Source organism: Callorhinchus milii, unplaced genomic scaffold (assembly GCF_018977255.1).
Source record: "Callorhinchus milii isolate IMCB2004 unplaced genomic scaffold, IMCB_Cmil_1.0 Scaffold24, whole genome shotgun sequence".
NCBI classification, from domain to species: Eukaryota; Metazoa; Chordata; class Chondrichthyes; order Chimaeriformes; family Callorhinchidae; genus Callorhinchus; species Callorhinchus milii.
The window spans coordinates 7,249,224-7,275,021 of NW_024704765.1; the positions used below are offsets into that span (position 1 = coordinate 7,249,224).

Sequence of the window (25,798 nt, forward strand, 5' to 3'; positions counted from 1 at the left end):
AGCTTCCATTTCATCATTCCAGAAAAGCCAATAAAAGAGCCTTTTACAAATAAAGAGAATAAAATCCAATGGCTATATTTCAGACAAACAGAATACTTATCAATAAGGATCTAATCTGATTTTTTTTGCGTCACAGCAGCAAAACAAAACAGTCTAAATAAAACGTATGCCTTTAAAATGCGTGTAGGAAATTGTTTTGTTTGTGGAGTGTTGCTGGCGTAGATTAGCAGTTACGTTTAACATTCTCTATTAAATACATAATACTTTGCATTCCCTTCTACCCAAATTTCTCACAAACTAAAAATAATTTGCTACTCATCTCATTAGTTGGAAGGCAAATTAGCCACCATGTTTCCCTCCATTTCAACATGAAAAGTGCTATATTAATGCAAGTAGTTTTGCTTAAGATTTGTTCTTGCATCCATTATTGTTCTACAGCCTTTCTGACCTGCATAGAAAATGACATGGTTATAGAACTTCAATGTTCTTGATACATTCGTCTCACTTTCAATTCTGACCCAAAATGGGTTTGCTATATCTCGGTGCCTTGTTACACTTGGTTTAATTATAGACTTATTTGCTATTTCGTACACTTCCCTTCACCCGTAGCATCACTTAAGAGTTTCCTTTCTGGTATACACACAAACCCTTCATTTGTTTCCACATATCACGGCTGTTGACAGAGGTAATATCTGGTGTGTTGCAGACAACCAAACTACTCACAGCTTTGAGAGAACCTTTGCATTTAATGACAGGGTACGACAGAAGACATTTAGCTTTTTTTTAAAAAAAGTGCATCGGGAACAAATGTACCACTGTGAAACGACTGTGTGTGTTACATTGTACAAACAGCAGCAAATGCTTGGGATCGGAACTAAAGGTACAGAAAACAGTCACAATATACTGACAGTGCAAAATCAATCAGAATTAATTCACCATATTCCTCTTTTTCAAGCATCTAATTCCATTTCAACAGAATGGATGTATTCTGCTTCAATCATGGTCTGCAGTAGAGAATTCCACAGTCCCACTCCACCACCGTTGTGTAAAAATAACATTTGTAACCTTCCCTTCAATCTCTTTTGTGATGATCTGAAATTTGGGTCTTCTCATAACTGTCTCACTGACAAGTATAGCAAATGATGCATTGCATACTTTCTTCTGAGCAGTTCAAAATGCAGCATAAAAATTTACCTGATGCTGCAAATCCACATTTGAATTGAATTCCGTGTCGAACCAGGCTGGAAAAATTGTATTTGTCAACGCTATTGCGTAAACATGGGACTGTTTCCATTGAAGTAGAAGCGTGGACTACTACAGTGCATTAACAGGCCATTCAGCCCATCAATTATGTGCTGGTGTTTTCTGCACATGAGCAACCTTTCTCTCTTCCATTAACCTTGACTTGACTATTCCTTATGAATCAAGACAGCTCAGGCAGCAATTATCGGCGTCAGCAATTAGCACTGTGCATTTGCCGCAGAGCTTTGGTTCAGATCGAGTTGTTTCTAATTTTTAAAAGAAACGCATTGAATCGGTTTGAGAAATAAATCCGGAATTAGACATCTAGTCACGTCGAGGCAGCAGGACACAAAAGGGACACGTGGGTCTGGGGTTGTGAAGTGGCCAGGAACTAATTCCGTATAAACAGTTGGAACAGGTCATCATAAGGCGATTAAGGCAAGGCTGCTGATCTCAATGAATGTTTGATGCCGTAAAGGGAATGTGATCAGGTGGCCAGCTGTGGAAGGATGAGATCAAATAGCCCGAAGAGCCTTCTTCGTCCAGAGTTCCCTTGTGACGTCATCAACTGGGAGTTGGATTCAAAGCCAGCTTTGGTGAAAAGATGAACCGTTGGCACATCTTCCTTTCCCACTGCGCAAATGACGCTATATGATATGATACACATATGATACGTATGATACACAAGATCCGCACACAAAGCTTGCTTAGGTCAATGTTAGGAGTCATCTTATAATCGTGAAGAGCAGGTAATGTTACAGAAGCTGTTAAGAGATACCGATGCATTCTTAAAGCAAAATGAGTGAAAACTGAGGTTTTCTTTGATAATGTTAGCACACATGGGAAACAGCGCGTGCAATCACAAACCCAAAAGGGTCCGTGACGTGCATTTTCAGAACACAGCAATGAAATAAAATACTCCCTCAGTATGATAACCTTTGCATTTGATATTCGCCTGTTGTGCCCACAATGCCTCAAAAGTGCTTCACAGAAAATTGCTATTTCAGTGAGGTGACTGAGTACCTGTAGGAAAACATAGCCAAATTGCACATAGTCATATATATGGCACAAACAGGTGTGAAGTGAATGACCAATTCATCTGGAAGATTGTTGGCTGGGGCACTGGAGAAACTCGTTGTGTCATGAGATCTGTGTGTGTGTGTGTGTGTGTAACTACAAGAGAAATTCTGCAATCTAAAGTAAGACAATAATTGAAACAGATGAACCATGGATTGTTCAGGCGGTACACAGCAAAGCAAGTGTATCCTCCAAACTATGAAGGATGGTTCAAATTAATTTATAACAGTAGATCGCCTCAGAAAATCCAGGCAGCCAAAAACCTCAATGAGAATGCTCTAGCAGTTTGTCTTTCAACAGCACAGATGGTCGCAATGAGCTGAATGGCACAGCAAAATAACAAGCTGCTATTATCAACAGTACCATTAAAGAAAGGGTTATAGGGAGGCTGTTTATTCATGATTGTTCTATTCCCACAGAGTGCAGCTTTTTCCAACCCTACAACAACCACGATAGCTTATTCCAGGTTTAGATTTTTGTTTCTTTGCTGACATTATCTGTCGGTTTGCCTGTATTGACAGGTTAGCTCACTCTGGCTTGAGTAAAACTGTGATGGTGTGATAATCGACCATTGGTTACTAGGAAATGTAGACTGTTTGCACGAGATGTTCACACAGGTTAATGCGTTTTCAACGGAAAATGACTGTCAACATTAAACGCTTGCTGGCTGCTGACTTTAATAACTAAATTAATATTCTCTGATACAGTAATCCTTTCAAAAGCAGTCACAGCGCTTAATGAGTGCATTGTGCTTTGAGGCATTGACGTACAAGGAAGGCATTATCAACATGCAAGCTCTGTCTTCCAGTGATGCTAGCGCAACGTAACACCACCAACAACAACAACAACTTGCATTTATGTAGCGTCCCTCACACAGGGTAGCGTCGCAGAGAGCACGACGCCAATTTAAAGAGCTTCCATTTGCATCTGGTCCATCCACATGATGGGCGACCTCAGATCAAATGGTACAAACAGAAAGATGGTATCCAGTCCCAATGGTATACCTCTCGCTTCCAACGGTGCCATTGACGTTACACAGTGATTATCATATTAACTTAACCGTGATAAACCTCAATGATCATTAGGGCAAACAGCAACACAAAGGAGTCAACTGGTTTGAGCACAAGTCAACACCGAGCCTATTTTTTTTCCCTCTCTGCTGCGAGGATCACATTTTTCCTACGTGAACAAGTGCAATTGTTAAGTGAGTAAATGATATACCACAATATCTCTTTAAATTGAAGAACGTGAACAACTGCCAAACAGTCAATCAGCGCGGGAGGGGGGGGGGGGCAGATAAATGAGTATTCAGAAACCAAAACTCGGGATACACGAGGAAACGCAATGACGACTCGCATTTATATTGCGCCCCGTCTCGCAGGACAGTAGTATCCCCAGAGCGCTCAACATGACGCCAAGCCGGTGGGGGTGGGGGTGACCGCAGGCACGGTCGAAGAGGAAGATAGGGAAGAGGGGGGTGGGGGGGGGGGGGGAGGACAATAGGGAGGGAGAGGGCAACTCACATGTCCTGTCAGATTCCCAGTCGGGCAAATTAATATGCTTAATAATTTGTTTCACCCCCACACGCCCCCACCCCACCCCCCAAAAAAATCACATCAATCTCTCACATTATCAGCTTCTACGTTTAATGCAGGGGAATTATCGAAATGGATGCAACCCGTGGACTAAATAATATCAATACAGAACTGAACAAATCTTTCCGGGCGCTGACAAAGCAACAGTCAAAGTAAGTCGGAGGGGGGTGGGGGGGGGAGTAATGAAATATTGTGAGGAGAGCTCTATTTAATAATTTAGCCGCTGTCAAGGAGCCCGTATTGATCCTCATTTCCAAAGCTGAAAGAGAATGTTATCTTCCTCCTTACAGCTCAATGACAGCGTTGCTGAATTTAATCACTCCACATAACCCACCATGCAATCCTTAAACTGTCACCTCTGATTCTTTGTCAACCCTTGTTCGGCTTCTCATATCTTGTCTAATGTAGATTTTTCTCACCCCCGCGGTAACCATAGCAGCATTTATAGTCGCTGACAGACAAGGTGCCAAGGGTTCCCAATCCTCATTTTCGGGCTAAATTTTTTCCATACAAAAAAATAATGTGAAAAAAAAATGTTTTTTTTAAAAAAAAAAAAAAATCCCTGAATAATGCAAAGGAAACCGCTTGGATCAGCGACACAGACGCCTCTCGTTCACTGCACTCTCTCTCTCTCTCTCTCTCTCAGCATTTACTGAATGCCCAATTTTTGTTGAACGTGCTTTTTCCACCCCCCCCACCCACCCACCCACCCACCACTCCCTCCCTCCCTCCCTCCGCCGATGTTTAAAAAAAAATTCTCGCGCAGTACATCTTGTCGTAGCCAGTTCCCGACACTGGATTTAAGTTATGCTTTTGCTTATTTTGTACTAAGCTTCAGAATCCTGGCAGGACGGAACCCGTGGGACCTCATATCCAAGGTCATCATAAGCATTTTTTCTATTACAGGACACTCTCATCACATTTCACAACTGCCTGCTTTGACACTTCTGGCTTCGCGTACAGCTTGTAAATTGTTACAAGACCCTGGGGCATTACAGCTGTATGTTCCATTCAAATCAGGCTTCAAGGATAGAGCATCTGAGTCAAGCAGCTTCAATCAAATAAAACACTGGGCTACACATAGTATGAGCAAGTAAATCCGAACTTAAAATAAATGCTATAATATGTATATATGATATATATTTAATATACACATATATATACTGTATAGAGGCTGAATGGTTCGCAAATTCATCCAACCGGCTGCGCTGTTCTCCCCTCCCTCCCTCCCTCCTTCCCCACCTTCTCAATTTTTTATCTACGATTTTCATTCCTGAAAATTAAACAAATACGATCTTGAAAAGAGGTTGCTTTCAAAAAAAAAAAAGGCCCTTTGAAGATCCGATACGCTTCACACATTGCCATGGAGAGAGAAAGCATCAGCGGTGTGTCTGGGAGAATTTCCCCCCACCCCCCACCCCAAAAAATCGACTGAGCGAACAAAAAACACAGGGTGATGAAAAGTTCACCTGAATTATTGATCTGAGTTTTGCTAACACAGCTGTAACTTTGGAAGCAGTTAATACATTGCTGGAGGACCTTATTTAAAGCCACTTTTTTTTTAACGTTTCGATGCAAAAACCTAAATGACCTCATCCCCTTTGGCCGTGAAGACCAAGTTTTTTTTATAAAAAAAACGGACAAGCGTACGGAAATTTAGAAAATTCTCCAATTCTGCCTTAACCCTGGGCTCAATTGGCTGTTGCGTTTCGCCCACAAAATATACAGTCACTACGCCTTACAGTATATCCTGCAAAGCGTGTTGAGAGGTCTGGAAGAAGTGATAAGGCGATATATCAAATGCACGGATTATTATTCTTGTTATTATTCAGTTGTAAAACAGTTCTCTTTAGAAGCGTTTTCCAAAATAAGATCTAATTTAAGACGTTTTCAAACGTGGTTGTAGATGTTTGCATCGAGGGATAAGACCAGGAGCAATTTTGGTCCTCGAAGGCCTGACTTGTTGCGTAAATGTACGATTTGTCACCATAGGAAGTACGTAAGGAAGTGTTCGCAGCACATGTTGGTATGTAGGCAAGGTGGCAGCTCCTGCTGAATCTTTGCGCTTCCAACTGCTGGAACCATCACTCAATGGGTGGGGACGTACGTCCGAGCTGTGAGCAATGCTTTCACGTACTTCATGTTGAGATGTGGTTGCTCGCCAAGTGGTCGTAAGAAATTCCTGGTACCTGCCATCCTGCTATGTTGGCTCGTTAAACTCTAGCAGTACTCCCAACGCATATAATCTTAAGAGTCCCTAAGCTTTGGCTCCCGTCAATGGTGAGCAGGGCATGTTCCTCAAGGTGGAGAGTCCCCAGCTGAATGGGAAATTTCCATGCATGGCTGCTACGCATTTGTAGGACTCTTGTCTGGTTTGGATACACTGAAGCGTGATTGTGGGCTTCCTGAAACTAGGTTTACCGCGAGGAAGTAACAGGCGAGTTTGTGGAGCAATTTGCTACACAGCAAACATACTGGTCTTGTTATTGCAACTTAAAGAGGTTACCCTGGTCCGAGGAGAGCAACCAGACTGATCGCCAGCGTTTGAGGGATGAACTATGAGGAGCGACAAGATAAGCTAAGGCTCTTCAGCTTCAGACAGACATCTCAGAGTGAACCTTGTACAGATATAAAAGATACTTAACTGGATAGAGAGAGGAAACCCATAATTCCAGTAGATTTGCCAAGGTATCAGGAAACGATAACTACAGGTTCATGATTGTGAAACAACCACAACTTGCATTTATACACTGTCCCTTATCATACTGGAGCCTTGTTGGTCACTCAGTGAACGACTGTTTGTGAGACGCTGCTGTGCGCAATTGCTGCCATGTTTCACCCACAAAACACACAGTCAATTCACTTTACAGTATATTCCGTGAAGCGTTTTGAGACGTCTCGAAGACATGATGAGGCGCTACAACAAATGCAAGTATTATTATTCTTGTTATTTATTGTTGATGCTTTTGGGTAGCACTTCTTCGAATCAGGCTCAAGGCGATATTGCTCTTCTTGCAGCTACACCACCGAAGTGTTATTTAAACATGAAGGATAAGTAGGATAACCAGCTCAGGTAGATCAAAGTTTATGCATTATGAGTAAGAATTACAAGCCGCAATATAAGTTACATAAATATCAAAGCAGCAGCGGTTGCAAAATTGTCAGGTCATTCCGAGAGCAAGAAATTTTGCGGTAAACTGTATATGGCATAAATATTTTAAGCAAACAAGTCTCTATAAGTTGTCAGCATCCATATTAGCAGGAGGGGTGGGGGGGGGGGAGGTGAGCCTGCTCTTCCCAGCTACCTGAATCACAAGGGAGAGAATGACGAAAGCCCAAATGGTACAGTGATTCAGATAAACTTGCATTTGTATGGGCATGTATTGTTACAAACAGGTGGTGCAAGCAAATTCGCCCACAAAATGCAGTCAACTCCCTTTATAGTATATTCTGTGAAGCGCTTTGAGATGCCTCTACAACATGATAACGTGCTCTATCAAATGCAAGGATTATTATTATTATCTTTTTATAAATCCACTTCAACATCCTTCTGCTTACCTTCACCCTCTTGACTCCCTTACCTCTGCAATCTCTTCCAACTTTGTTCTCCTGTCTGTACTTGCTCTGCCCACCACTGAACCCCTTTACTTTGTGACACCTCTCTCACTTCCTTCAAAACCCTTCTTGTTGAGCAATGCATTTAGTCGACATTCTCAAACACCTCCCTTTCCTTCCAGTTGGGTGACCCCCCCCCACAATATCTGTAAAACACCTCAATATATTATCCAACATGAAAGGCAGTACACAAGTTCAAATTATTGTTGTTCTACTGTACTTATTATTAATTATTAATGCACAGAAGCATCCTCACCCAGATATATATATAGTCTTAATTAGTAGTTTATCATTTCCCCCAGTTTCTAAAGAAACTTGAGCAAAATGGAGCCAAACAAACCTTTTAACTGTTGAAGTGTACTTCATTACCAGCCACAGCTGAGAAAAGGGATCTTTAAACCCAATTACATTACACATCACATCTAATTAAAAGCCATAAGTAAAATGCCTGGAAAATCTGGTGCCTCAACGACGTGATAACATGCTATATCTGGTGCATTTCTCTCAGCAATTTACCCTTGAGAAAAAAGTGCAAACAGTCCATTAGTTAGAAAGCTATTCCACTGCCTCCACGTCCAATTTCTGTAAGTCATACCAACTGCTGAGATAAACAAGCATCTTGCCAGCAATGTTGTCAGTATCGAAACACTTTACTGATTCGCAGTAAATGATTCAGTCACCATCGCAGGAAAGCACTGTTTTTTTTTTCTCCTGTCGGTTGATTTATCAGTTTGTAAACCAGACCGGTCTACAAGATGAGCCTTTTCTATTTTTCTTTTAAAAAAAATGAATGCTCGCTTACCTTAATTTGAAACACGAGGGGAATAGAGCGAGGAGCTGTGATTTACATGAGCTCTCGTGCCAAGATCCTTCCAATATCAAACATTTGCTACGGCATTCATCACGGAAATCATTACGATCAATATTTATGCTTTTAAAGGCAGGAGCCTATATACAGGGACAGAATAGAGTCCCTGTGGGCGAAATATTCTGAACAGCCCAGAAAAGAAGAACCTTTAAGTGCTTTGCAGACAGTGACCCGTGCAATGACTCCTTGTAGGCGAACTTGGCAACCATTTTATGCCTATCACGGTCCTATAAACAAACACTCGTTTAGTTCGCGACCAATTCATCTCTAAGATTATCGCCCGCGATACTGGGAAGAAATTCCTTTCCTTCCTACAATAATACTAATAATCCTTGCATTTGACATAGCGCCTTATCACGTCTTCGAGACGTCTCAAAGCGCTTCACAAAATACACCGTGAAGTAAATTGACTCTGTATTTGGTGGAACGGAGGGGGAAAAAAAGAGTCACACGACCTTTATTAAGGCTACCTGAACAAAGTGGACGGAATCTCAGTTTAACATCTCATCTTGAAAGACTTCAGCAATTCAGGTCTCTCCCAGGACCACACAAAACTATAAGACCAAGCGTTTGACCCCAGAGGTGAAGAACACTAAAAGCGTAAAGCAAAGTGACCGTTTTTTTTTCCGCATACGTGTGTGTGTGTGTGTGTGTGTGCGTGTGTGCGTGTGGACGCAAGTCAAGATTCTTTGCACATAAAATCATACTTTCCACTTTCGCGGTCTCTGTTGGGAAATGTGGCTGAAAGATAACCGTACAATTCTTCACTGATGTTTCCTCCCTCGCGCCCTCTAGCAAGGCAGCAAAGGTCATGAACCGAGCAAAAAATGTTTGAATCAGGCCTGCACTCTACGCGAGCGACGCAGTGTGTTGTAGTCGGAATAAAACGAAGATCAGATACAATAGGTCACGGATTTTGAAGAATTTGACTGAGCAGATCCTTTAAAAATGTCACCTGTAAACACAGGAATCACAAAAAGCCACTGAATTTACACAGCCGACGCTGTCATTTAAGCATTTTGCGATTCATTCCAAATTCCCATTCCTGCGCAATCTTCCGAAATTTCCTGATTCAGCAAGTGCTAATCCATCTCTCCAAATCCCTGGAAATCTTCAACCGAATCAATATTTGCTGTACCAGACATCACTTTGCTTCCTGTTCCTTTTCCTACGCCGGTTCCCAATACAGCTGTAGAAACTACCCCATTTGTACTGAAGAAATCGCCCTGAAGCAGACGGATTGGCTTTAAACCAACCTTACGTACACGCAATGGTTTTGTGCAACAGTTTTAGAACCGTTTTTTGATGGTCTTGTCGGGTGTCGGATGTTACCTAAGGCGTAAACCATGGCTCGGTAGGTGGTTCTCTTGCTTTTGGGTCAGAAGGTTCTTATTTGCAGAATTCCTTTGATAACTGAACAAAAACATTAGGGTTTAAGAAGCAACAGGTGAATGAGCTGGGAAATGGTTTTGTGTTGTAACAAGTGCATCAATCAGTTTTTGCCAGCAACTGGAAGGGAGTGAAGCAATTAATTACTTTTTAACTTGATGTTAATTCCACCTTGCCATCACTCGCTGTTCTTGTGAGGAGATGTACACTTCCCGATACCCTAGTGATTTAAGCACCCCCCCCACCACCACCACCACCCCCGGCAGCTTTGTATGCGCCATCCGTCAGTCAGACTCAGTCCGTCTGAATGTTAAGGTGCTTTAAATCTTAATTCCAAATACTCAGCCGCTAAGTCTTCTCTTATTTTTTATCCGTGTCGTGCGTATGTGTATGAGAAGGAAATGTGTATGTATGTGTGTGTGTGTGTGTGTGGGGGGGGGGGGGGTGATGGGGAGGAGAGAAGAAAGATCCCAAATAATTGTTTCTGACAGTTACGTTTGATACGACCTCAGTTTTAGTCACTGTGCAATCAGAGTTGTCTTTCTTGGAACAGTCATTCAAAATGAGACACTATTTCGACATGGTGTAGAGCACCCTGCATTGTAATTTGACGCATTTAGCTTTGGGTCAGCCTTCAGCCAGCACAACTGAAATCAAACTCAGGAACGGTTCCTTTCATTCAAGGCAAGAGCCTCGAACCACTGAGCACGTATCTTCAAAGGGCAGTGTTCCTTCCTCTCCGTCTCTCTGGAGGTAGTTATGTCAATTAGCAATGTTACAGTCCCTCGTTTCATCAGACAAACGGCTTGCTGGTTAGAGGATCTGCCTCAAAACACAACAGCCCAGAGTTCAATTTCAGTTAGACACAGCTGATGGGTACCAAATGAAGTGTAGCATATCCAGTATCAGTGTGCGGACACGGCTGTTTTCTTGAAATCCCATTTGCCAAATATTCTTTAGACAAAGATCCTTTACCCTGCAATTTGTGGAACATAATAAATCCGAGGGGATGAGAATTAAAAAAAAATGTGATGTGTGATCACAATTATCACAGCATGGATGGGATACCTCTCCTCTGGGGATGTCAACTGAGAAATACTACAGGAGAAACCTCTCTCTTCAACCCCCCACCCCCCGCAAATCTGTGACTAGATATTTGTGTCTAAAAGAGACAGATTTTTTTTTATTACCTTAGGTTCTATCTACCTTGTAATTCAGGTAGACATTAGCTACCCACGTTCTCTCTCTCTCTCTCTCCCCCCCCCCTCCCATGCCATTTCAAATTCATCCCCAAAACTCAAATAAATTGAGAACTCGCCTCGTTGGTAGGGATTCAGGAACGTTGCTGCGAAATTTGACACAAATTAGCTGCCACATTGGCTTCTAATTCTTCACTTCAGTACTAATTAATCTCATTCGGCAAAGCACTTTCAGATGTTTTGTTTACGTGAAAGGTGCTATATAAATATATGTTGCGGAAAAGATAAGTGTTCCTTTCCCCCCTCTTCCCCCAACAGACATGGAGGTGTCCAGATGTCAACACAATGAACCGAATTTCTACGCAGACAACGTCTTAAGCTTCCACTCACTGTGTTCTCGGGGTTAGAGAAACCCACATTTGGTTCTCCGACTAGTGTGCAACAAAGGAAAAGGACATCGGGGAAAGTGGAGAATGGCGGGTTAACACCTGAGAAACACTGCTTTGTGCAAAGTCTTTATACAAGCCTTCAAAACACTGGGAATAAATATTGTTCTTCAAACGTCTTCACTAATGCTGGTTTCTATACAAAAAGCAGACAAGGTTTCAAAGGTCGTTTGGTGCTGTCAACCCACAGCAGAAACAGATGTGGGCCACACGTACAGTAGGCTTGTTTCTGACTCGATTTGAATGGAAAACCTTAATAGAACTGGGAGAGCGTGTGTGTGTGTGTGTGTGGGGGGGGGGGGGGGGGGCGCGGGGGGGGGGATCGAGGCAACAAGATCTTTTCAGGAAAGAAAAAATGATGGCCAACCTCAAAAAAAATTCTGAGCCAGAAAGAATGTCTCGTCTGATAATATGGATGTTATCTTCTTCTTGCCTCAGATTACTAAGGTTCAACTGATGTTATTATTCCTCCCTGCCCCCGCCCCCCCAAAAAACGAGTCAATAAAGAAATTCCAAGTAGGTGAAAATCCTAGAAAGGGGTGTTCCAATAAAAAATTGAAACTACGCTCTCTTCTCACTGCAGACCTGATGCATTCTTCCTCTTCTGGATACTCAAATCGACTTCATCTGCTTTCATTGTTAAAAAGGGGAATCAATTAATTTATTGGTCCCTAAAGGATTAATCATCATTCCTGATCTAAAGCTTACAAGAAATGAATCTCATTCAGAGGTACTGTGGGCTGTCTGCCTCCAGTAAAATTCAAACGCTGAGCATATTAGCATCTTTCCAACCCCATATTGCTTATTTTTTCTTAAATTGAGGTTCCTTCTAAACATTGACAAATGTAATAAACACCAAAATGTAATTTATAAAAGCACTAAGGCATGTAAGCCCCGTCAAAACTGCTTAACTAATTGCTGTGCAGTTTTATTATGTAAGACTTCTTCGATGGATAAAATAGATAAAATACTCCAAAGTTCAAACTCATCCAAAATTCCTTGCACGCTATATTCTCTTCCGCACTAGGCCCCACAAACCTATTACCCCGATCCTTTGATTTTGGTCTCCTGCTCATTCCTCGATCCTGTCCGCCAACCATCAGGTCCCAAGCTCTAAGCATTAAGCTTTCACGTCCTCTTCTAAATTCCCTGTGTTACCGAACACTCATCAACTCTGAGTTAATGGGGGGTGGGGGAAAGATGGAACACTATGGCACCATGAACCACACAGAATTACCTTCACTTTGCCCCCTTCTGTGCCCAAAACAGCAGCAATAGTTATTCTCTATTCTATCATCTCCCTAACACAACCAATAATTTCATGATTTTCACTGCATTTCTCCACAAATCTTCTGCCCCCCACACCCCCCCATCCCTTTGTCAATCTTCAATACGTGCACCCGCGATGAAGCTTTCAGCGCGAAGTGAAACACTACATTAGACAGAGCGTACAATACTATTAACTAGCTCTTTCAATTCCTTAAAAAAAAGCTGTTAAAAGTTAAGAGCTTCCCTTTCCCTCTGTGCTCCAGACGCTGTACCTCAACATTGAAAGCAATCAGCCGAACAGTAGGAACTGAGTTTGATGCTCGGTAAAGCTGTACCTTGTAATTGGATGCTTATTCCCCCGTGTTGGAAAGTTCAACCAAGATGTGTTAACACATCGCAGGCAGGCAGATTATTTGTACCACTTTGAACAGCGACAAAAAGTAGAACATAATCCTAAGGTTATTCACATTGTGCATGTCAAAGGGTACACAACAAGCCACAACCTTACCTCAGGTCCATGAAAACAAATCTCAAATCACAAGCATCGTTCATACTATGGAATATTGCAAGCCTGAAGGCTCAACTAGCTTTTAATTATGGAGTTTTGAATCTTGTTGAGAATGTTTCTTCCGTTCTTAATTCTCCCCTCATCCCCATCAAGGGTATAGGAAGCGAGGGCTTAGAAGGGGTGGAAGCTCGTGTGAAGTACAAGCATGGACAGGGACCAGTTGGGCTGAATGGGACCAGTTGGGCTGAATGCCCTGTTTCCGTGATGTCCTGACTGTGCAAATCTGCGCATCGAGGAAGACCGTTTGAAATAAAAATGGACAACGCAGCTTCTTAGTTAGCTGAAGCACAAAATTCTACTCGGCAATCAGAAGAGAAACCTAAAATAATCTCTCTTGCTTCTCGTCCTATTCCGCACAGTAAGCATTTCGATGTTGGGACTTCACAGGGTTTGAGCAAGCTAAGGGTTTGCGAAGCGCACGCGAAATACATCGGCTTTTTATAATTATGATGTCAAAGATTTAACGTAGGAGGGAGGAGATCTTGCTGGTTCTGGTGTGTCATACAGCAACGAGTTTCTAAAAGCTGCCGTCCAACACTCTCGCGATACAAAACTTAAAATGCCAACGTTTATCTCATTAAACGCTAAAGCTAATAACTACGTTAGATCGAAATAAGATGACGTACTGCCGAGATTTACACCGCCAAAATAGGCTGACAAAGAATCACAATGAGATCATGGGCCACTGGGTATTCAACCCGGGTTCAGATCCACACCCCAGAGCAATGACCGGCAAGGCAATGTCACCCGTCTCTAAATGTTGCACTGGGTCAACCAATAAAACCAATTCTGTCAGTTTCAAACAAGGACTTGTCGGGATATAAATTGACAGCAGAGGGACATTCCGGATTGACAAAGTGCTGACTGAGGAAAACATCAGCTGGCAAAGTTAGGCATGTTTCATCAGACGACGAGAGATTTCTTTCCCTTCGCCATCTTTTTTTTCCCCCCCAGAATCTTTTGACTTGCACCCTTCTCTCCGGCCAGGAAGCAATCCGTCCAAACAACTTTTGCAAATGTTGTTCTGCAACTGGATCCTGATGTGGATATGGGAACATCAAGTTCCTTTACTCCAAGGAAACACCTTAGTGTAATTTCACAGACCTTGGACTGAGCGTGGAATTGCACGTTACTTATGTAGAATAGGGGAACATTATTACCAGGCCCCTAGGCCATCTCCACTCAATTGCCACACACTCAACCAATCTCCCTCAACAATTGCTTCACTTCCTTCCCTTGAGCCATTTACAATAGTTAAACGTGGATGGATATCTAGCGAGGAAATTGGATAAAGGATAAGTAAGAAAGAAGCATTTTTATAGTGTCTTTTTTCTAAGTCAACATGTCTGACATAAATCTGATTTTATACGACTCGTATAGTTTGCTTTTAACTCGGACTTCACGCGAGTCATATTAAATATTATGGTCCCGACTGATATGACTTATGTGAGTTTTACTGTCAACACTTCTTAGCTACGATGCTCTCAGTGAAATACAGACCACACAGGTTGACAAAAATGCAGACAAGTCAGATCCATATTTACATGAATGCACAGTTTGAAGCAGCAGAGAATCTACGTAACCATATTACGCCAAAATGTAGAAGAGACAAATCCCTCAAGCTATTCAATTGCTACCCTAAAGCTGTTTAAGGACAGATTCTCCATGCATTTGCATCTTTAAAAGAAGAGACTGAAAGGTCAGCAATATGTTGAGGGTGGGTGAAAATCCAGCAAAATAAAACATTAAGAGAGCCAACGATCAGATTTTTGCCACGTTGCTACACTGAGGAAATTATTGAGCCATGGAATTTGAAATAATTCAGTTTACTTTTAATAAGACGGTTCATTCAACAAGCTCTACGTATATTGTCAATGAAAGCAATGGTTCAATATCCAACGCGTAACGGCAATGGTGGGAGTTTGTCAATATTAACTCAAGGTCAATCCTTACAGGGAAAATAACTTAATGTATGGAATACATTTCAAATTAATTTTCTTACTCCATTAAGATGAATTAGGCACCACTGAACCGTATAAAATTCCCATCATAAACAAACTTTATCCCTGCACCCACACGACTGATCCATTCTGTCCATCAAGTTTGTTCATTCACATCTTTCTAATCCCCTTTGCCCTTCAATTTTTGATTACTCATTAAGAGCTTCATTTCCCAAATTAACTTACACATCTCCCCCTCTTATATCTCTTTGACATGTCAAACTTGCCTGCTTGTCTCCAGAGGCGACCGCTATCATAAAATCATTGTTTTTTTTCCAGTTCGGGAGATTCGGAGTCAAATCCATCCAATTGTGAAAAGTTACTGTGTGTTGGGAGTAAGGTTCCCTATGGATCGTGGGCGTCTCAAACCCATCACGGGTCAAGATGTCCGTTAGCTTTTTTTTAAGTGACCTCTGCTAGCTAAAGGACGGGAGTGGATTTGCAGGGGGAAAATAAGCCAGGATCGAACTCTGCATTTTCAGCTGCCTGTGCTGTCAAACATCAAAACAAAATTACAATTCAGGCACCCACTGATGTCTTGATGTCAATATCACTGCGCATTGACATCAAGAACAAATCAGAAAATATACTGGGGGCGTCTGGTCTCAGGTTCCATATAAAAAGCACAGGCTTCTCTTTGTTAACAGACTCTGGGACCTCAAGGTTAAGAGTATTAAAGACCTCAGCAGAAACCATATCTATGGCTTTTCAGCACAGTGCAATTCTGCATCCTCACATTTCTTTGTGAGAAGATTTTTGTTTGGTGGGGAGATTCACTCTCAAATGAGGAACCCTCATGCGATTAATAACCTCATGCACCAAGCGATTATCATCCCGACTGAGAAGAGGGTTTGAAATTTTAAAAGGTAAGGTGCAACACAAGTGACTTAACAGGCAGTGCACTGAATTGTGGAAGGTTGCGCTTGTTCCCAGAAATTCACAATCTCTGATGAGTTCCACACCAGTCAGGTGGAAGGGGAGCAAAATCACAAGTCACGCAGCTATCATTTAAGCAGATAAAGTGTTGCATTAGATGCCTGGAAGCATTTCTCACCAATATCCACTTGCTAGAGGCAGGTTAACGGCCTCAAGAGGCGGAATAGTGGTGGTGGTGGAAAAGAAGACACAATAAGAAGGGCCATGTGGTTTCAAAAATCAATTGCGTGCATTAAAAAGGTAGAAATTCACTCCCATCAAGGACATAAGGCAACAAGCTTTGAAGCAAATGGTCTCAACATGAATAGGGAAAATAATTAAGAGTGAAGCTGGAAAGACAAACTGTTTCTAAAGCATTAAAAAGAAATGCAAAACTTTGGTAGAAATCAATAGTACCAAATGACTCCAGAGCTTCGAAAGAAGGGACGCACTCACCAGTTTGAATTCCTGGATACTGCAGATGAAGTATGGAGTGTTGGGACGACGGCTTTCTATATAAACACAATCTGTTGAGAGAAAGGAAGAGGGGGGAAAAAAGGATTAAATGCACTGCAAATATCTTTTGTGTTTAAAAAAATATTTTTATTATCCAAATATAAGAATAACAACAAACACCCCATATGGGCAGTGGGGCTCACTTTCTGAAACCTTTGGAGTATGTAGAAAAAACAAGTACATTTATATTTGCAATAAAACACAAGACAAAGGCAATAAATTATAATAATAATCCTCGCATTTGATATAGCACTTTTCACATCTTCTCGACGTCTCAAAGCGCTTCACAGAATATGCTGTAAAGTGAATTGACCATATATTTGTGGGCGAAACGCGGCAGCCAATTGCGGACAGCAGCGTCCCCACAAACAGTCGTGGATTGAAAATGACCAATTTATTATTGTTTTTGGTTTTGGAGGGATTATTATTAGGCTCTGTGTGGAGTAAGCAAACTTGCCCAAGGTTTCGCCCTCTGCCTGGAATTGAACTCAGGTCTCTCACTTGCAGAGCGAGTGCTCTAACCACTGAGCTACAGGATTCCTCGAGAAAACTTAGGAGAAAATTTCAAAATGACAACGACGACAACCAAATTACGTTTGTACGGAGCCTTTCACGTCAGGAGGGCATCCCAAGACCCAGGAACAAGTACAGATCATTTGCTGATGATGGTCTCCAGAGTCTGGAGGTTGTATAAACAGCACAGAGCTCCCCATTTCATACCGGATACGAGAACTCAGGAGCCACAGAGTTAAAAACAAGTCAGCGTCTCTGTCAATCAGTCATCAACTAAATCTGGCGAGTCTGGAGCGTGGCAGTGTCCAGGCTGGGGGGGATACCGACATGAGCATTAGCACATTAAAGATTTCTTCGAGGCAAGCAAATCCGGATCAAATGCGGCGGCCAGCCAGTCCTGGGATTTTAGTAATGAATTCTGAGAGAAAGAAATTAATTAAAGAAAACAAAACGACAGTTTCACTGCTGGGAAAGAATGAGACAAACAGGGATATAAAGGGATTCCAGGCTGAGCACGTGACCTCCGCTAAAGTACAAGGCTGTGATCTTGATAATGGAGAACATGCTGGGCAGTGTTATTGCCAGCATGATGGTCTGTTTTTAGTTCAATGTTAGCCCTGATGAAGGATAGAACGCAAATTGAATACATATTACAACAAATCTAATCACCCCTGACTTTCCTTTCCAAACCAGTGGCGCGCCAGGAAGGTTTTTTTTTCATCCTTATTATTTCCCTTCCTAACACTTATGCTTTAAGGAGCAATACGTTTGTTTTCGTTCCACGTTTGAAAAAAAAAAAGAGTTTTGTTTTAACCCAAACAACGCGACTGTAGAACTGTCTGAGACGCACAGAATCATCTGGCTAACTGAAAGCGTAATAAGCAGCTGATCACACCCAGTAAATTAAGAACCCGAAGATCATAAGTCCGAGGCCATTTGGCTTTTACAGTAGACGTTTGTCTGAGCAGAGCCAAGTTTGCCTCAGGGGGAATCTCGCATTGTAAAATGGCCATTTTTCCCGGCTCCGATTTTCAATAGCCCTGACTCGGAGAGTCAGAGTAGCTGTCCACTTGGGAACGAGCACTGAGTGAAAAGTCACTGCTCCAGAGCCGAATCAGCAATGTGACATCGGCTGCTGACAACCCACTTTGAACGACGGGCTTTATTAAGCCGGTGGCGAACTTATTATCCCTGCGTCTGTGTCGAAACAAACTTCTGTGTCGGCAAAATGTGTTTTTTTGCTCACCACATCGATTGTCGGTTATAAAATCCCAAACGCTTGGAAGTGGTGTTAACATTGAAAACCAAATTTCAGAGAGAAATTTAGCCAAAATAACGAGTGCCTGTAAAAGGCAAAAAGGCTGGTTTCGGCGAATGTATTTTCAGACTAAATCATTGGGTCAAACCCCGGTCGAGAATATCACCAAGCGCTCATGTTCTGGCAACAGTATAAAAGCGAAGGAGATTTTTATACCTGTTATAAAAGCAGAAAACCCTCTTCTTTTTTGCCTCATTTATTGGATTCCGAATCAACAATAGAAAAACAGAATTTGTTTTCGTTGGGTGACCTTTCTCGCTGCAGATCGAGCCAGCTCCAGGAGAGATCATTGTGTGGGTAGGAAAAAGCTTTCTTTAAGAAAAAAAAATTAACACTCAACTTTGAAACCCATTTCTTTTTACCCTCGATATGGGTAGCAGACATGCACATTGCTCATTTAGAAAGCAGTAAGGCCATCAATGCCAAACATAATGGCAACAGATGACCTAGTCCTGACGGTATTGTTCAAATAAAAGCCATAAAGTATTTCAGAGTAATCACTCGCCAGTTAAGTGCAAATTGTAGGTTTCTCTTTGGAGAAAAAAATAGCTTTTGACAGAGCAGAATGAACCCTCATGTTGAATCGAAGCTGAAAGGGCCATCATCATCAGAAATTTGTGGCTTTCGAGCCAAAACTTTGGGCATGTGTACAGGCTACAAACTGCGAGACACACTGGGTATGTTATACACTTTTGTCTTAGTTACAGGGTTTGAGAAGGAAACTATATCCTCATTAAACTTTCATAATGAAAATGTCATAGGTGTTTTAAAAAAAACTTCCTTTTATAACCTGGGATCTAATTATAGCTAATGGTGCCAGACACAGAAATATGCTTTACTTAACAACACCTGATTGGTGCAATTACCTGCCAAAAGTCTCCTGAAACCACTACTCATTACAGGACACATTCCAAGTCAAANCCCCTGTGATTGACAAGCTCTTGAGATAACACAGCTGGCTCTCGTTTAATATATATAGTTTAAGAAATCTGCAAGCGTCCATTGAATCTGGATCAAAGTTAGGTGTCTGCCTCCGTTGGCCGATCAAATCTTCTCAAATTGCATTTGAAGGTAAATGGTTAAATCATTACTATTTATTTAGCAAGGTTGACAAAAATACTGAACACTTGCAGACAATTAAAATATTAACCAGAGATTGAGATCAACGCACACCGATTGCCAGAATTCACCCCCAAACTTAAAATGACCACTCATCTTAGCCGCGTTTGGTGGGACATGGCTGCAAATCAGCCGATGAGTCCGCCTACATGAATAACATTCACTGCGTCTCATTCATTCTGTAAAGTACTTTGATATGTTTCTTACTGATGCAAAAGGAACTTCATAAATAACAAGTTATTGGTGTGTGCGTAGAGAAACATTATTCCTAACGGTCTGGCCCATTTCAAAAGCAAACCCTTTGCCATAAAGGAACCATAATGATTCCCCAGTGCCTACAGTTTTAAAACTTTCAAATTTATACTCCCTTCTTATTCACCAAGCCATCAACTCATCTGCTACTCATGTTGACATCCATTGGCTATTACCGTAGTATAAATTATGTTCCCAAGAGAACGGCAAGGGAACACACTTTTCTTCGAAAGGAACAAAACCACAACAGAGGCCCAAACATTCACAGGGGTTTCGACTTAAAGCCACAGCCGTCAACATTTTAAGATGGTGCAGAATTTTGGAAAATTAAAAATTCAGTCTCAATTTGGAAGTCTGTTTTCCACAGTAATTAAGGGACACTGTGAAAAACGTACGTTTTGAGATTGTGGTCTTAAAAGCTCGAACTGTAAGACAATTTGGGGACCTCCAAATTGCCTATGATATGGATTCGTCTCGCTCAAAAGCACATCTCTGTTGAGCTTCAGTTTGGGGGAATAGAGCGAGGTGGCCTTTTGGCCAAAGAGCTGCGACTGAACCTGCAGTGGATATCATCCAAAACAGGGCACCATTCTAAAACGGTAACACACGCAAGAAGCGTTACTCAGTATTTAGTTTGTTCTCATTTTCGTCTGCCTTCCTTTTTCTTTGGAATGCAAACCCAAGTCGGGTGTGCGAAAACCCAGCCACCTTCACGGATTTCCGGTGGTTCACTTGAACTTGGGATCAGCGCAAAGGCAGCCTGTCTCGGGAGTTCATAACGTGAAGCATTTTTTTTTTAGAAATGATCCCATAAAACCCGGGCCGAGCTGGAAGCAGGCTTTTAATAATATCGTTCAGCTGAGAATGCGGATCCCGTTGAAGGACCTTGTTGACCCCAGCCCGCAGAATTCATCGGCAAGATTAAAAACAATTTGTTTTTAATCTCGGCTCTGGATTGTGTGACCTGCTAAGTGGCGCGGTGTTTCTTCGACACAAACAATAACACACAAATATTGTGGCTTCGAAATATAAACCGTGCAAAAGGAGATAAAACAGCTGCTCACGCAGGGGGCAAACACCTTGCTTCTTCCTCCCATATGGTTGACGGTAACGCAAACAGCTTGTCTGTTCAGCAAATATCGGTTCCTGCTGGGCTTATTTCAAGACATTTCGTGGGGAGGGGAGGGGAGGTGCGCGCGCGCGCGTGAGTGTGTGTGTGCGCGCGCGTGTGTGGACTGAATCGTGACTTGTCGTTACGAGTGGCTCGTAAGGTGCACTTTTAATTTGCATCAGGAGCGAGGCAGACAAACACAACAGTTCAAATTAAGTGGTTTCTGCCCTCGTTTTCTTTTGCCGCAGCACGCTCTCTTAACGGTTCAAACACAATCCAAATTGCACCCCCTCCCACCCCTGGTGGCCTACAGTCTGATTAATGCACTTGAATCAGCGCAGTGTAATGCGTTCGATTTGAATCACTGGTTATCAGCAGTTCTGCCCAACACGCTACTTTTGTTTAACAATTTGATCCTGATCTTTCTCCTCCAAACTGGATTCCCACTGCCACACACACACACAACTCATTCACCACGGATGATTGAGCAGTCTGGGATGCAGAGAGAGGACTCCACTGTGTGTGATTAGTACGTTTAGCCAATACAAGTACTTCCCTGGGAGGAAGAATTGGTGCTGTTATTTCCTTTTCTGCTACAGCTTGGTGCAGTATAGGAACAAGAGTAGACCATTCAGCCCTTCGAACCTGTTACGCTATTCTATAAGAACACGGCTGATCTGCACCTCAACTCCAATTACCCTCCTTTGCCCTATATCCTTTAATACCTTTACCTAGCAATCATCTAATCACCTCAGTCTTCAACCACCAGAAGATTTCTGTTTCCGAGCGTGAACGACATTTATTTATTCACCAAAAAGCAATAGCTACATCGGAACGTCTGTGCTGCTCAGGTGGAAAGGTGAGAGCCTATGCTAAATTGAACAAACTCAGTTGGCATCAGAATTTTTCTCTCGCACTCTGTCCGTTTCGCTTTCTCCAAAGATTAATTTCGACCTTAGCCCTAACAGGGTTAGGGTTAGGGGAAGTAAAGCTTGATTCACAGAACTGCAAATCTCCAGATTTGTTCAATCGTTGCAAAAATCAGTGCAAATGCTCTTACAGGAAACGGGGTTCTACCCAGATTTTTTTTAAGAAAAGACTGCCAATGTGGAGTCGTGTAGCTCAGTGGTTGAGCACTCGCTTTGCAAGCTAGAGACCTGAGTTCAATTCCAGGCAGGGCGAAACCTTGGGCAAGTTTCCTTACTCCACACTCCACACACCTAATAATAATCCCTCCAAAACCAAAAACAATAATAAATTGGTCATTTTCAATCCACGACTGTTTGTGGGACATTGCTGTGCGCAATTGGCTGCCGCGTTCGCCCACAAATATACAGTCAATTCACTTTACAGTGTGTTCTGTGAAGCGCTTTGGGACGTCCTCCCGACGTGAAAAGCGCTATATCAAATGCAAGGATTATTATTATAATGTAAACGCCCTCTGAAATGACTTCTTTCGAGATCCGGCCGACAGTGGCAAGTGTATTTCAATCCTTGCTCCCAAATCACATTTTAGAATACGTTATCAAGCGAAATTCCATGCCGTGTTTCCCCTGCTCCAATGAAGTGCATTCCCTTCACGGCGGGCGGATTACGCGATGTAAAACGGTTATGGTCAGAAACGGTCAGTTACGACAGTGTTTCCAGTTCATTTAAAAGTTTTGAAAAGAACCAAAAAGCAGCTTCGTAATCTGGTCCAAAAAAGATGGAACAACTTCACGCGGGCGGGCGGGCGGGCGGGCGGGGGGGTGTGTGGGAGTGGAGGGGGTGTCAGTCTGCATGAGCTGGTAGCGTTGTCACCTTCCGAGCGAGAAAGTTGCGTGTTCCGCACACTGGGCCTTTGACCTCATGGTTCAGGTTGACCTCCCAATGCAGTGCTGTATCATCAGAGGTGTCATACTTTGGTCGAGATGTTAAAACTGCCTGTTCAGGTCTGTTCAGCGCCTTGGGACGTCCTGACGTGAAAGGCGCCATACACGCGGAATTTGTGGGGTGCTGTCGCTGAAGGTGCATTGCACCGACTCGAAAAGAGAAGCACGTCTCTCTCAGTGGTCTGACCGACAATCCTCCAGATTTCAAGAAAACAAAAACAGACATTCACTTCCTGGCTGTTTGAGGGACGCTCTTGTGAGGAAATTAGCCCTCGGCATTCACATTTCACAATAAATTAATCATACTCCTTACATTTGATATAGCGCCCCGTTGTAGGTGAACTCAGCAGCTAAACTGCTCACAGCAATGAAGCGAAGGATTGTTTTTTTTAATCCAGGGGATTATTGGCCAGGACAGCAGAAGAAATTGCCTTCTCTTTTGGAACTGTGCTATAGGATAATCTGAACAGGCAGTTGGGACCTTGATTTAACATTACATCTGGAGATTGGCATCTCATTCCTTAAGCACTGTACTGTACTGGAGCCTCCATGTAGGCTGAGTTCAAGTCTTGGAAATGGGGCGGGCGGGAGGTGTTGAACCCATGAATCCTTCCGATTCCGAGGTGAGAGCGCTACCGATTGAGCCAGGCTGATAAAAGAGCATTTCCAGGTGGCAATAGCGTAAGTAACAGCTCGGTCCAATCTTGCGCCACTTTCCACAGGCTGAACAGCGGGATTAAAAGTGAATACGACACCCTAAAGTTTCCGAATCAGCCACCTTTGCAGATTAGTGTGAATTCTGTTTAAAATATTACCGAGGTGCAGGGCGAGGAGCGAAAAAAAAAACACCCACAATCAGGTGCGAAAAGGCAATTTACAAAATTGATTCCCACTTATGTGCCCAAGAGGAATGCTGACACGAGCTCACAACCGAATGGCTCCCTCAATAATAAGTGCGAAACCTAAAATAACAAGCGATGTTCCTGCTTCCCCTACAGCAGCGTTACTGGATTCGTTTAAAATGTCATAACTACACTCAAGGACAACCTAACTTTGAAAATGAGAGACTTCTGTGTGTTCCCATATTTGGAAGCGTTATGTCAGAAGCGTTACTACCACTAACCAGTTTTTTTTTTTGGAAAAAAAATCAGTGTAAAGCTGATGTTGCCAGCCTTTTATGACACTTGAAAGCAAGAATGCTGCTTTGAAGTTTGCCCGTCCCTGAACACATCTCCAACACCCACCGAGTAATTAGATAATTTTTTATTATGCATTTGCTGAAGGTGAAAAAAAAACGACTCATGTTTGCAGACACAATAATAAATATTGACCAGCGCTGCAACAAAGGATCAATGCGAATGTATTAACTACTCTATTTACTCCGGCAACTTCATCTGGGAACACATCCAACAAAGGTCAGGATTTTCAAACTAATTCATTCTCGGCGGTTATAAGCTGACTGCTACTTAGCCACAATGTCCTGCACGTGTGCCAGATTCCCCTTGAAAAAAGCAAAGATGTCAACTTGAAACGTTGTTGATGTGAAAATAAATTCTTGGGTTTCTCAGCGAGTATAATTACGGTTCAACACTTGCTTGGGGTGAGTGGTGGCGGGGGGTGGGTGGGTGGGAGGAGGAGAGATGGGGAGGTAAGGGAGGAGAGAGAATATGGGCGACGTACATTAAGAAAACCTACGACAGCAGCACCTTTTCTATTAGCGTATTAACACGGAACGAGATCCGATTGCCTCTTCCTGTGGTGACCTTTTTTTTTTCCATTCTGCCTTTGGTTCCTTTCCAGCATAAAATGCCACCTGGATGAGGAAACATCCAAGACAACATGGTTTGTTGTGACGGGCTGTCAATTTGTGGCAGAAAATCCCTGCGGTGCAAGTGGGTGAAATCTTAAAGAGGAAAATGAATGCATTTAATCGTTACTCACAATGCGCTCTTAAGACGCAGACACACGCAGGTGCTAAGTCGAGGATTTTTTTTGTGCGCGCGGGGGGGGGGGACATTCCGTCAAGTAATTCACCAAATACTACACCCTGTTTCGCGCATCAAAGGGCGATAAATATCTCGAAAACGTTTTCAGCTCCTGTCTTATAACCCCCGCGTCAAATAAGAGGGGGTCGAACACGCCGCTGGGAGGATTGCTCCGACGAACATCACCAGTTCCAGCATTTTTAACTGATTTGCCCCCGTTTGGAAAATTCTTGACCAAAACCACTAGATGGAGCCCCACACAGCAAAGGTAAAGCTAACGTCGACGAGACCAGACCAGACCAGACCAGCCCTCGGCAGCAACACCTGTCAGTCAAAAAGAGACAAGGACCAGCACCGTGTCAAATCACTTTACGGTAATTATGTCGCGTACAGTGGCGGGCGGCTGATGTCGGGAAAACGCAACAGCTTATGATGCGCACAGCAAAGTCCCACGTACAGCCACGGTAAGAAAGGCATTTATATTTGACGGGTTGTTGGCCAGAACATTGGGAGAGATTCCCTTCTGTTTCCAAACAGGGAACGATTATAACGCACGCCTGAAATATAGAGCCTCGGTTTAACGTCTCATCTGTAAGACAGCGCCTCGGACAATTACAGTGCTCCACCATTATGGCATTGGAGAGTCAGCTTAGGCTATGAGTCTCAAGCCCATTGCTATCTGACCCACAGGTAAGAATGACGCCAATCCAGCTAAGGTTACACAAGCATTCACTGCACGGAGGAATAGGGGCGGGGGGGTGGGGCGCGGGAGAATTTTACAGCCAAGACTCCTCCTGTCTTCCTAACTGAAGGAGGAAATGAGGCAACGGGAGGATAAAGTGAGCGGCCATGAACGTTAAGGTTACCAGAACACCGCTTGTGAGCTGGGTGTGAACTAGGAGGAGGAACGGGACGGATAATGTACAACTA

General features: G+C 42.8%; 1 protein-coding gene across 4 annotated transcripts in view; it reads right to left on the reverse strand.

Moving 5' to 3' along the window:
* rerea (arginine-glutamic acid dipeptide (RE) repeats a) overlaps window positions 1-25,798 on the reverse strand; it is a 167,114-nt gene that overhangs the window by 58,747 nt on the left and 82,569 nt on the right. For all 4 annotated transcript variants that reach the window (XM_042343579.1, XM_042343580.1, XM_042343581.1 and 1 more), the window contains exon 3: window positions 16,640-16,710. In XM_042343579.1, coding sequence (XP_042199513.1) covers window positions 16,640-16,710 — 71 coding nt within the window. The remainder of the gene's footprint in view (window positions 1-16,639; window positions 16,711-25,798) is intronic.